Source organism: Lutra lutra, chromosome 4, assembly GCF_902655055.1.
Source record: "Lutra lutra chromosome 4, mLutLut1.2, whole genome shotgun sequence".
NCBI classification, from domain to species: domain Eukaryota; kingdom Metazoa; phylum Chordata; class Mammalia; order Carnivora; family Mustelidae; genus Lutra; species Lutra lutra.
In genome coordinates, this window is record NC_062281.1 from 163,393,370 (window position 1) to 163,405,004 (window position 11,635).

The 11,635-nt window shown below is 52.0% G+C and overlaps 2 protein-coding genes across 4 annotated transcripts; both read right to left on the reverse strand.

Annotated features, from left to right (window-relative positions):
* Positions 1-496: 496 nt before the first annotated feature.
* On the reverse strand, positions 497-3,805 carry ATP6V0B (ATPase H+ transporting V0 subunit b). Its single transcript, XM_047727308.1, has 8 exons — positions 3,625-3,805; positions 2,852-2,900; positions 2,536-2,619; positions 2,324-2,401; positions 2,050-2,119; positions 1,889-1,940; positions 1,480-1,670; positions 497-804 (listed from the first exon to the last, which is right to left on the reverse strand). Exons 1-8 carry the CDS (start codon positions 3,689-3,691, stop codon positions 778-780), a joined length of 618 nt encoding a protein of 205 aa, XP_047583264.1. The 5' UTR covers positions 3,692-3,805; the 3' UTR covers positions 497-777.
* Positions 3,806-5,524: 1,719 nt separating this feature from the next.
* DPH2 (diphthamide biosynthesis 2) lies at positions 5,525-8,993 on the reverse strand. Of its 3 annotated transcripts, none has more exons than XM_047727304.1 (6): positions 8,639-8,993; positions 8,316-8,428; positions 7,810-8,033; positions 6,928-7,611; positions 6,671-6,847; positions 5,525-6,589 (listed from the first exon to the last, which is right to left on the reverse strand). In XM_047727304.1, exons 1-6 carry the CDS (start codon positions 8,783-8,785, stop codon positions 6,465-6,467), a joined length of 1,470 nt encoding a protein of 489 aa, XP_047583260.1. In that variant the 5' UTR covers positions 8,786-8,993; the 3' UTR covers positions 5,525-6,464. The 3 variants fall into 3 exon arrangements, with proteins under 3 accessions (XP_047583260.1, XP_047583262.1, XP_047583263.1); XM_047727306.1 differs by having other exon boundaries at positions 8,629-8,766; XM_047727307.1 differs by lacking the exons at positions 7,810-8,033; positions 8,639-8,993 and having other exon boundaries at positions 8,316-8,394.
* Positions 8,994-11,635: the final 2,642 nt, after the last annotated feature.

Genomic DNA, 11,635 nt, shown 5'->3' on the forward strand with positions numbered 1-11,635 from the left:
TGGCAGGGACTTCTAGGGTGACAGGATGTTGGTACAAGATTGCACAGAAGAGGGAGGAGCTGGGGCCCTGGGAACAAGGGCTCAAATTAGTTACTGGCAGGGGATGGCACTGGGATATGCAGAGGCAAACGAATGGGCTCCAAGCCCCACAGGGATAGACAGTGAGGGATGCCTGAGGGTAGAGCCAGATAGATGTGGCCCATATGGGCTTAGCAGACAGAACCTTAAAGACCTGGGACTGGGAGGATAGCCCCCTCCTCTGCACAAACACCTGGGTCCATTCATCCCCAGCGTCCCTTGCTCCTTTCAATAAAGATATTCAAGGCTAGAGTCCTCAGCCCAGCACCCTTCCTCTCCACCCAGGAACCAGCTCTGTCCAAGGCAGAGACTGTATATGAGACAGGTGCCAAGAAGCTGGCATAATGTTGAGGCCTATAGGTCGGTTTACCCTCTCTCCATGAAAGAATGTAACAAAGGAGGGCAACAGAAGCAGCACTGACCCAGACAAAAACCACGTTTATTTCACAAACACTGGGAAGATGGGTTGGGGGTAGAGGCGGGACACAGGTGCACAGGGGCACACAGTCATCAGCGACCCACTTCCCACACTGAGGCTCCAGCCAGGTAGTGCCTCCAAGTTGATGGGCAGCGAGAAGCCAAGTGCAGGGAGGGCCCTGAACACCAAGCCCCCTGAAAGGCCAAGGGTGACAGCTCCAGCTGTCCTGGGAAAACCACAAATAAATAAGAGTGGGACACGGCCCCACCCAAACAGATCATCTAGTCACCCATCTTCACTCTGGAGGTCTGCAAAAGAAGAACAAGGAGAAATCAGGCAGTGACAGAGGAATAAGTAAGACAGTAATAACAAATAACATAAGATCAGCTCTAGCAAACCCATGGTGGGATGGACAGACCACAACAGATGGATGATGGGACCAAGATGGACATGCTGTGACAAACACTGATGAACAGGGACAGTCAGTCAACCAGAGTTAGGCTGTGGGACAGAGAGATAGAGGAGTGGCACATGAACAGGACCCATTACCAAGAGTCAACCCAATAAGCATTCCCATTCAGACCACCAGGCTGATCCTCAGCCACACGCACACATTGTTAGAAAAGATGCACACAATTCAGACATACTGTTCTACTCACAGAACAGATACACACAGGCCTTGAGATACAAAGTCAAACACAACAAGACAGACTGACAGACAAAATCCCAATCCAGGCTAGACTACAAATAAAGACCAAAAAATAATACAAAAGAAAGCCCCGAAGAAAGACCTATAGACACAAAGCAGCAGGGAAATACACATTACACTAGTCAATGATACCACGCTGGAAAGCTTCAAAAGGGGAAAACCGAAAAATGGGAATTAAGTGGCCGGAAATGCTCAGGAATTCTATGGTTATAGATGGAAAGAGAGTGAAGCTGGGTTGGGGACAAGGACACAGGCTCCCCAGGGGGCTCATCACCTGAAGGATTGCAACAATGACGCCAAAGAGGCCAATGGCACTGCCAAAGATCTCCACGATGAGAATCTTCACAAAGAGGCTGGGGTTCTGTGCATCAGCCAGTGCAGCTCCACTGCCCACGATGCCCACGCAGACTCCACAGAAGAGGTTAGAGAGGCCCACTGTGAGGCCAGCTCCAAACATGGAGTAGCCTGAGGGGATGGAAGGAAGAGTATTGAGGCCAAGCCAGGCACAAAGGGAGAGGAAGACAAGGCCCCAACATGGACTCATGGGGCTAGTCACCACTCCCAACTCTGCAAAGCAGGCCAAACAAATGGAGTGAATGTTGAAATGATGGGTCTAAGCTGGGGCACAGAAGAAGGGAAGCAGACATAAAGCCCCAGCTTTTTTCCTTCACATATCCACCTACCTGCATGGTAGTTTCGATGCCCAATGGCCTGGGGGTCAGTGGCACTGAAAGGCTGCAGGAGGCAGAAAAGTAATCAGAAGCCACTCTTCCTCCTCCAGTATCATTAACCACTGTGTAGAACACACTGGAACAGATGCCCACCCCACCGTGGTTCTCCATACCTCAGCCATGTTGCTGATCACAATTGCCATGATGATGCCATAAATGGCCACAGCCTCACAGAAGATGATGCTGGTAGTGGTGGGCATGGGGGTGGAGAGGAGAAAAAGATGAGAAAGAAACAAATCTTCCTCCCCCAGAGAGTCCCCAGCCACCATTTCCCCTACTGATTTCCCACCCCATCAGGAGGCTGGTCAGAAGCAGCATGTCAGGTCAAACAAACAGGGCGCTCCCAATGCAGATGGTCTGGCAACCCTCCAAAGGTCTTACATTTACCTAACCAGATTCTTGGTCTTGATCCTGGGGGCCTTCACCCCTCCCCCAATGATAGAAGAGCCAGTAATATAGATGCCCCTGGTGGAAAGATAAAAAAAAAAAAACGATGAGCAGAGCCCAAGCTTGTCACTGCCCCCAAGATGACTAAGGACCCACTGACACCACCTGCTATGACTCACCTCTCTCCCCAGTCCCACCACCCCAACACTCACCATGCTGCCCCAACCACAGACAGGGAGATAGCTAGACCAATGCCCAAGTTTGACCACATGAAGGGGGAAGTTTCAGTCAGGAACCTGGTGTGGAAACAGGGAGGAAAGCAGTTTCAGCCTTGGTGGAGAAGTGAGCACAAAATCCATATCCCAGCCCTCCAAGCCCACCAGTCCTGAACGCTGAGATAAAATACATCTTATGTCCCAAAAGGTCCATGTCCCATGCATCTGGGGATGGGGTGGAGTAGGGGCTTAGATCAGTGAAGGAAAGCTGCAAAGAAGCTCTTAGGGGAATCCTCTCCCTGCAGTCCCTTACCATGCCACATCAAAGCGGAAACCCAAGTCAAAAATGGTGTAGCAAATTCCTGCAGGAGTGAGGAAAAAAGGGTTAGAGGTGGTTCTCTCGAGAGAAACTTCCCAACTTAGACAAGAAGTCCTTGCCCAGCTGTAACGTCCCCAAAGGTCTGCCTACAGGTAAGTCAAGGGAGACTTGTCAGGCTGGCCTCCATGTGAAAGCACAGCTATCTATTCAGACTCCTCGGCTCAGGCCTCCATTTTCTGCCACTCCCTCAGTAACCTACCATCTCCCAGTGACACCACCTCCCAGACCAAGACCCTCCACGGTCATCTACCAGTAGGTCTGAATACCCCAAAGAAAGGGAGAGCGCACCGGATCCCACCAGCCGGATCTGAGCCGCTGTTTACCCAACAAGCTGTGGGTGGGGGCGGAGGGCCAAACGACCGGGAAAAGAGGAACTGGAACGGCCGGCTCGTGACCTAAGCAAGCCCCTCTGGAGCAAGCGAGGGATCGAAACAGTGAGATGGGGGAGGGGCGGTAGTGACAGAGAAGTACGGAGCTGCTCTCGCGGCCCCCATCTCCCCCCGTCCGCGCCCCTCCTCAAGGGGCTAGAGATCCGGGTCTCCTCTGTCAGGGTCAAAAGCCCCAACAGCCTTGAGGCAAGTCCTGGGGCCCCAGACACAGACCCCACGCTGGGGCCCAGCATTCCCAGGACCCCACCTCTCCCGCTGGGCTCCAGCCCCGCCAGCGGGGCCCGAATGCTGGCCCCGCCCGCCAGGGCCCAGCCTCACCCACGACCAGCATGCAGGCCCAGAAGGCCACGAAGACCCCGGAGTAGAGCAGCGCTAGCCCCGTCATGGCGGCAACGACGGCGGGGCTCGGGTCTGTGGGGCCACAGCTAAACCCGCGTCCCTGCGTCCACCGGGCGCCCCGCAGTCTGTCCGCCCGCCCCGCAGCGCCACCTGACTCACCCACGTGACGCGCAGACACCACGTGACCCCACGCCCAACCCTGCGCCATTGTCCGTCCAGAACTTTGGCGACGCCAAAACGCTGAGAATTGTGGTTGTTGTAGTCCCTCGCTTCGGAAAGGGATCCAGCTGTCCTCAGTACCGCGACCTCCGGCGGGTCACTTTCGTCTCTCTCCAAACCGCTCTTCCTCAGCCCCTATAGTCAGCTCCACTTGGGCTCACCGGCCCCGCTTTATACCAGAGCCTCCTCGCAGGCCTCCAAGTCCGTGCTGATTCCATGGGCCTCCTCCCTTGCTGTGCTCCCCAGTTCAGCGAGGGTGTCTTGCTAACTTTGCTTATGCTCCTTTCTGCCTGAAGCACGCTTCTTCGTGTTCATCTCGTTGCCCAGCTAACACCTATTGGTCCCCAGAAAACACTCTTATAGGAAGTCTTTCCTAACCCAGAGGCAGGGCAATGTGCCTGCTCTGGGCTACCCTGCTGTCTTGGTGATCCCTATGAAACTTGTCACTCTTTAGTTTAAAATGCTATTTCAGGGGTGCCTGGGTGGCTTAGTCAGTTAAGCATCCGCCTTCGACTAAGGTCATGATCCTGGGGTCCTGGGATAAAACCCTGCATCAGGCTCCCTGCTCAGCAGGGGAGCCTGCTACTCCATCTCCCTCTGCTTGTGCTTTCTCTCTCAAATAAATAAAATACTTAATAAAATGCCATTTCACTCAGAATAAAAGCCACAGTCCTAGTAATGGCCTACTACTAGGCCTCTCCTGGTGCAGCTTCCCATGCCCCTTACCTGATCTCATCTAATATTCCCCCATTAACTGCACTGGCCTCCTTGCTATTCTTTGAACATACCAGCCATATCCCCACTACATCATCCTTGCATTTGTTCCCTCTGCGCCTACTTATTCATATGGCTCACTCCATAACTTCCTTTCAGTCTTTGCTTACCTTCTTCAAAAGGCCTTCCCTAATTATCTCGTTTAATACTGCAATCCACTATTCCTTATGCTTCTTCCCAGCTTTAAAGTTCTCCATAGTACCTATCACCATTTCCCATACTAAGTATTTTGTCCATCTCTCTTCCTCCACCCCCCATGAGAATGTAAGTACCATGAAAGGGTTTCTTTTGAGCTTACTGTATTTCCAGTGCCTGGCACACAGTGCGTGCTCCATATGTATTTGTAAAATACACAACTGGTGCCCATTTTGTCCGCTGCCACAGTCAGTTTACAGATCTGCCTCTACCAGTAGACTGAGCACTCCCTGAGAGGAGGGACCACATCTCCGTTTACCTGCTTCTTCAACACCTTGGACAGTGCCAGTATGCCAAGAATGTCTGCAAACTTGGTAATGAAGAAATGCCCCATGGGGCACCTGGGTGACTCATTTGGTTAAGCGGCTGCCTTTGACTCAGGTCATGATTCCAGGGGCCTGGGATTGTGTCCCACATTGGGCTCCATGCTCTGGAGAGAGCCTGCTTCTCTCTCTCCCTCTGCCCGCCGTTCTGCTTAATTGTGCTATCTGTCAAATAAATAAAATCTTAAAAAAAAAAAAAAAAAAGTGCTCCCAGGGCATTCCCTCCTCACTGAAAGTAGTTTCACTGTCTTGTAATTGCTTATTTAACTGCCTCTCTTCCTAACTACACTGTGAGGACAGGAATCCAGTTAAATACAGTTCAGATCTCCACTCAGGACCTATAGTGTTTGATGAATAAAAAGAAACAGGAGAAAAAGTATCCAGTTTATTCAAGTTTCTGTGATCTCCTGTGAGAAACAAAACAGGAATCAGTATAGACCAGCATTGTCCAACAGAAACTTCTGAAATAATGGAAGCGTCCTATAGCTGCATTGTCCTCTCATGTGGCTAAATGACCACTGAAATGTGACTAGTCTGACTGAGAAATTGAATTTTTATTTTTTATTTTTAAAGTTAACTTTTTTAGTCATCTGTTGACCCACCACATTGAACTCATGATCAAGAGCTGCACACTTTTCCAGCTGAGCCAGCCAGGCACCCTGAGAAATTTTTCATTTTAACTAATTCAAATTCACATTTAACAGCCATGGGTGTCTAGTGGATACTTTGTTGGACAACACAGGTCTACACCAGTGGTTCTCAACTAGGGACAGTTTTGCCCCTACAGCAGACACCTGTCAATGTCTGGAGGCATTTTTGGTAATCACAATTGGGTATGTTGGTGGCATCGAGTGAGTGGCAGAAGCCAGAGACAATGCTAAACCTACTATAGTGCACAGAATAGCCTCCCACAGCAAAGAATTATCTGGTCCAAAACGTCAATGGTACCAAAGTTAGGAAACCCTGGTCTAGACTATCTAGAGGGCAAACCCTCAATTGCACATCAGAAACTGGGACTGGCCAGAGGTCCTGGGCTGTTCCCAGGAGGACAGATGGGCCCATAAGACTTCAGGAAAGCCCCAAATCAGTCCCATCAGTCCAACAGGTATTTATCAAGCCACTATATGCTAAGCCTTGTGCCAGGGCCAGGACAGGGACAGAGCAGGATTCCCTTCCTCAGTGAGGGGCTGTCCACCCTTCCCTGAATCCAGGCTCCTTCAAGGATTCTGGCAGAGGAGGCGGATGCAGGGAGCATTAAAGGTCTTTGCAGCAATTCTTAAGTCCATCTGTGTCTCGGGCCAGATGGTATCAGCTGCTTCCCTCATCCTCGTAGGCGATGGCAATCCCTCGTCTTCCACTCACAGCTCCTGTCACCGGTGTCTGACCCAGACGGGGCTGCAGCCCTTGCCAGCTCCGAGAACTAAGGTACAAGGCTGTAGAGAGAGGGGACTGAGGCCAAGTGGGCGGAATCTGGGGAAAGAGTTCAGCTGGGAGCAGAGACTTGGCACACTTACCTGCAGGGCTGCTCTCAGCCAGCTCTAGCTGGGGCCGCAAGGTCAGGGCCAAACACCCAGGATCATCTGATGGCTTCCACACAGGTGGGGGTCGGAGTTCCCCAGTAATGAGTGACACATCTGGGGTGTCCCACAGTTCTGAGTCAGGTGGTGGGAGGGGCACGTGGAAGGGAGAACCTGGGAGGGAGAAAGAGGATCCATACAGGCCCGATTCCTGCCCCACGTCTTTCCAGCTCAGGCAGTACCCCAGCACTCACCAGGCAATAAATCCGCATAATGTGTGAGGTGGGGAGCCAGGCCCGCAGGTGGCCAGGCAGGGTTGCAGGCAGCTTCCAGCTCACATGGTGCCAACACAGGCCGGAAGAAGCCACCAGAAGGCTGTGGAGCTAAAGCACCAAGAGGGCAGGCCAACAGCACAAAGACATCCACCTCAGGGAAGTTGGCGAGCTTGGGAGGCGTGGGCCGCCCCAGGGCCAACACATAGCTACGCTTGCCTGCAGCCTGAGCCAGGTTCCGCAAGTGTGCCAGTGCCTCACGGTGTCGGGCCACACCCAGTGTCCCTGCCAACAGCCCTACCACACGGGCATCTTTGGCCCTCTCTACTAGATAGTGTCTACGTGCCCTTAGCCGCCCAGCCCGGACACCTTCATCCTGAGTCTGCCCTGTATCTGGGCAGCAGGTGAAGAAGGGCTGCCCTGGTGCCCAGCCCAAGAGCAGCCGGCTCAGGTCTGGGTCAAGGTCAAGGTCAGCACTGGCTGCAGAGCCCCCCACATAGAAGGCACCATATTCTTCCAGACACCTCCCTGGAGCCAGGGGGAAGCGGCGCCCAAAACGCTCCAGGGGCTCAGGCTCTGGACTACGGGAGCCCACTGGCAATGGAAGAGCTGGGCTGGAGACAAGCAGGTCCGGGTACCGCGGGCGGAGGAGAGTGGCCAAGGCCTCTGGAAGGAGGAGGTGGTGTTAGAGTTGGGGTCTGCCAAAGGAGGAACCCCATCATCCCCAGGAGACTGAATGTGACCCAAAAGCAAAGACTGGGATCAAGCCCATATCAAGAGCTCTGTGGGAGTATACTGAAATGTGACTATCAAGGCACAAAGTAGCTGGCCCACCCTTCCTGCAAGCCCAAGCAAAACCCTCACCCAAGGCATGGGCACAGGCCGGCTCACTTAGCAGCACCACAGGCGCTTTGGAGTCTGGGTTCTGGGCCTCAAAGGCCTTGGCGCAGAGCTCCAAGTGCACGGAACGTTGACCAAGGATGAAGGCCACAGGCAGTGGGCGGGCTGGAGGGCTTAAGCAGGCAGGGCCAAAATGCACAAGGGCCTGAGCTCCAGCTTGCTCAGCACCCAGTACATCCACACAGCAGCTGCAGGGGAGATACCATTAGTGAGAAGAGTTCTCATCGGGAAAACAGCTGCTGCCCTTCATGGGAAATGTGAAGGCTGAAATGTCGCCAGTGAAGTAAACGATGTTATAAATGAAGACAGTGTCATTCAGGGAGCAGCTATAAGAGGGGGCATCATCATCAAGAAAAAACACAAGCCACTGGGGGCAGACGCTGTCATAGAAGGGAAACACCAAGAGCCTTGGATTCTAGACCTACTCCCCAGCTCCTACCAGTCCCCAACCCTCAAGCTCAAATTCATACCTGCCATAGGCCGTGTCGCCCAGAATGAACATCTTCGACCCTGTGGTCCCCTCCAGTCGTGCAGCCACGGCCCCAGCATCTCCCAATAGCTGGTCAGGGAACTGCAAGGCCACCTGTAAGTATAAGCCATAGGAACAGCCTCTCCTCCACCCTCTTCAAGGAAAACCATCCAGGAGTCTCTGCCTAACCTTCAAAGCCCCTCCTCCCAGAGGAGCAACTGCCCCCGTCCACCCCCCGCCCAATCCTCACAAAACCATCCCAATATCCCGATCCTCTGGGAGACCCATTCCGAGGTGAGCCACCCCTCCCTAACCTGCGCTCACCCGCTGACACCCCAGGTCGCGGACAAATTCAGCGACTCGCTCCAGTTCGTACACGCGGTGCAGGTCCTCCGGAGGAGTGAGCTGTCCCGGGGCGCCCGCCTCTCGCTGCAGCGCTGCCTCAGCGGGGCTGCTGAACGTAGACTCCATGAGGCACCGCTTGGGTGGCGGAAAGCAGCGGGGAACTCCCTCGGTCAACTTGAGGCCCCGTGTCCTTAAAAGCAGCCCTCAATAAGTCAGAGTCATTTAATGAGAGCGGCGAATCTGGGAAGTCGGTGCGCAGCCCTCGGACCATCCCTCCACGCCTCCAAACTCGCGTTTTTCGGCTACACCACTACACGAGGGCATGTGGGGGATTGCTTCCGGGTTTTTGAGGCGGGGCTGGCAGTAGTTTCGCCAATCATAAACTAGCACTGCTCCCGCCTTCCAATCCTCGCCAGGCCGCCCTCAGAGAACCAATGATCTGCTCCAGAGCCCAAGTCAATTGGGAGGCACAGAGGAAGGCGCGGAGCCTTGTGGGTATTGTAGTTCTCCTGGTCCTCTTCTCCAGCGGCTGGTTTTCCTGTTCAGCCCGCCAATGGCACTCAGAAAAAGTGACTCCCCGGGTGCTTGGCTGGCTCAGTCAGAAGACCATGTGACTCTTGATCGCAGGGTTGTGAGTTGGAGCCCCACGGGGTACAGATTAAATAAATAGACCTCGTAGCGCAACGGTAGCGCTTCTGACTCCAGATTAAATAAATAAACTTAGAAAAAAAAAGCGACCCCCTGAGAATACTCGTTTGAGCAGCTCCCATCGTGGTACACTGTTAAGCACTTCATTCCTTCTATCATCTAGGAAGTAGCATTGCATAATTTTCAATTCAGGTGCCAAACTGCCTGGGTTTGGATACTGTGCTCTGCCATTGCTACTTATTCAACGTCTCTGTGGCTGTTTCTTCATCCGTAACTGGGGGTTGTAGCAAGAGGATTCCTAATAGGATTGCTGGCTCAAATGAATTTAGATACAAAAGTTTACAAAGTAGTCCTTTGCATATCATATACTGAAAGCATCGCTGTTATCCTCACAGTAGTCTGTTAACCGGGTAAATATTGAGCACTTACTGTTCACCAGGTACTACATTCTTAAAGTTAACAGTCTTTGGAGTAAAACTTGTCCCAAGAGCACCTGGCTTGCTCAGTAGGCAGACCGTGGGACTCTTGATCTCAGGGTTGTGAGTTGGGGCCCCATGGTGGTTATAGAGATTATTTTAAAAAATAAAATCTTAGAAAACAAAAAGAATTGTCCCATTTTACAGATGAGGACACTGAGGTCCTAGTAAGACCCAGCAAGTCAGTGGCACAATCAGTATCAAACCCAGATTTGACTTCAGAAAGTGGGCTTTAATTTACCCCCTCATTCTCCTAGCTTATATATGCTACATTTAATCATGGGGGATAGCGAGGAAGACACTTGGATACCATGTAGTAGGAGAAAAGGACTAATAGAAACATTTCTGGGGTGCCTGGTGGCTCAGACGGTTGAGTGTCTGCCTTCGGCTCGGGTTATGATCTCAGGGTTCTGGGATCGAGTCCCACATCGGGCTCCCTGCTCATCCGGGAGCCTGCTTCTCCTTCTGCCTGCTCTGCCTGCTGCTCCCCTGCTTGTGCTTTCTGACAAATAAATAAAATCTTAAAAAAAAAAAAAAAAGAAACATCTCTACATGCTTCAGGAGAAGTGAGAAATCAAAAGTAAGTGAGAATGGGACTGAAGAAGGGTCTTGAGATGGCATATGAAACAGGGAATGATGCTGGCTGGCATGGAAAGAGAATGAATGAGGATGTGCCTCCATTCTTGGGCAAAGATGGGGAAAAAACAGGGGAAGGAGTGAGACAAACACGGGAGTAACTAGTTCTCCTATCATCCTATCACCTCCGAGGAGACACAAGGTTCAGGAATGGAAATGGGGAGATCCGAACCCTGATTTTAAGATCTTACTGAGGAGAAGGCTGGGTATCTAAGAGACAAGGTTGGTGGAGACAGAAAGGGGCAGAACCCTGCTAAGGGAGGAGATCAACAGCCATCCAAGAGCTGTCCCTGGTCCTGACTGAGCCCTGATCATCAGGAGCTGGTCAGGTACCACAGAGGTGGGAGCGCTCAGGGTATGAAGACAGCTCCAGGTTATGCATTCCTCTTCCTCTGCGGGCTGCCATGCTTCCTACCAAACGTGCTCAGCCCCACTTTATATATCTTTCCTCCACCATGTGCAAGTTTGGCCTCCATAACCCCATACAAGAAACCTATCCTGGAATTTAAAACCACTCTCCATTTCCTCCCTTCAAGCTGGACCCTGCCCCACCTCACTTCAGCCCCAAGTGCTCTATCTAGGAAACCATCCATTTCCATCAGAAATGAAAGTTGAGGGGCACCTAGGTGGCTGAGTCTACCTTTGACTCAGGTCATGATCTCAGGGTCCTGGGATTGAGTCCTACATTGGACTCCTTGGTCAGTGGGGAGCCTGCTTCTCCCTCTGCCTGCCACTGCCCCTGCTTGTGTATGCTCATGCTCTCTCTGACAAATAAAATCTTTTTTTTAAATAAATAAAATCTTAAACAACAACAACAAAAAAGAAATAAAAATTCCTCCATGCAGCCTTCCCTCACTGGTCCCATTCTCCCAGCTGAACATGGTGGCTGTGGAGTAGATTAGCCTTTGTTCAGAGAGAACAAAGCAAGGCAGAACTAGGGGACTAGTACTCAGCATTGTTGATTTAATAAATGTATGCATGACGAATGCTGGGACTAATTTAATGGATATCAGTGTGGGTGGGGGGGAGGTTGGTGACATTACTGCAGGACCATTCCAACCCAAAGGCAATGGCAATATTATGAACGGCTCCAGCCTACGAGGCTTGGCTACAGTGGATCCCTTCTGCTCTAGGAGCTAGAAGTTGGCCCCACAACTCCCTACAAAGGCCTGGATCCAAACATCCTCCCATTCTTCCCCCAGGCCTTCGTCCAGTT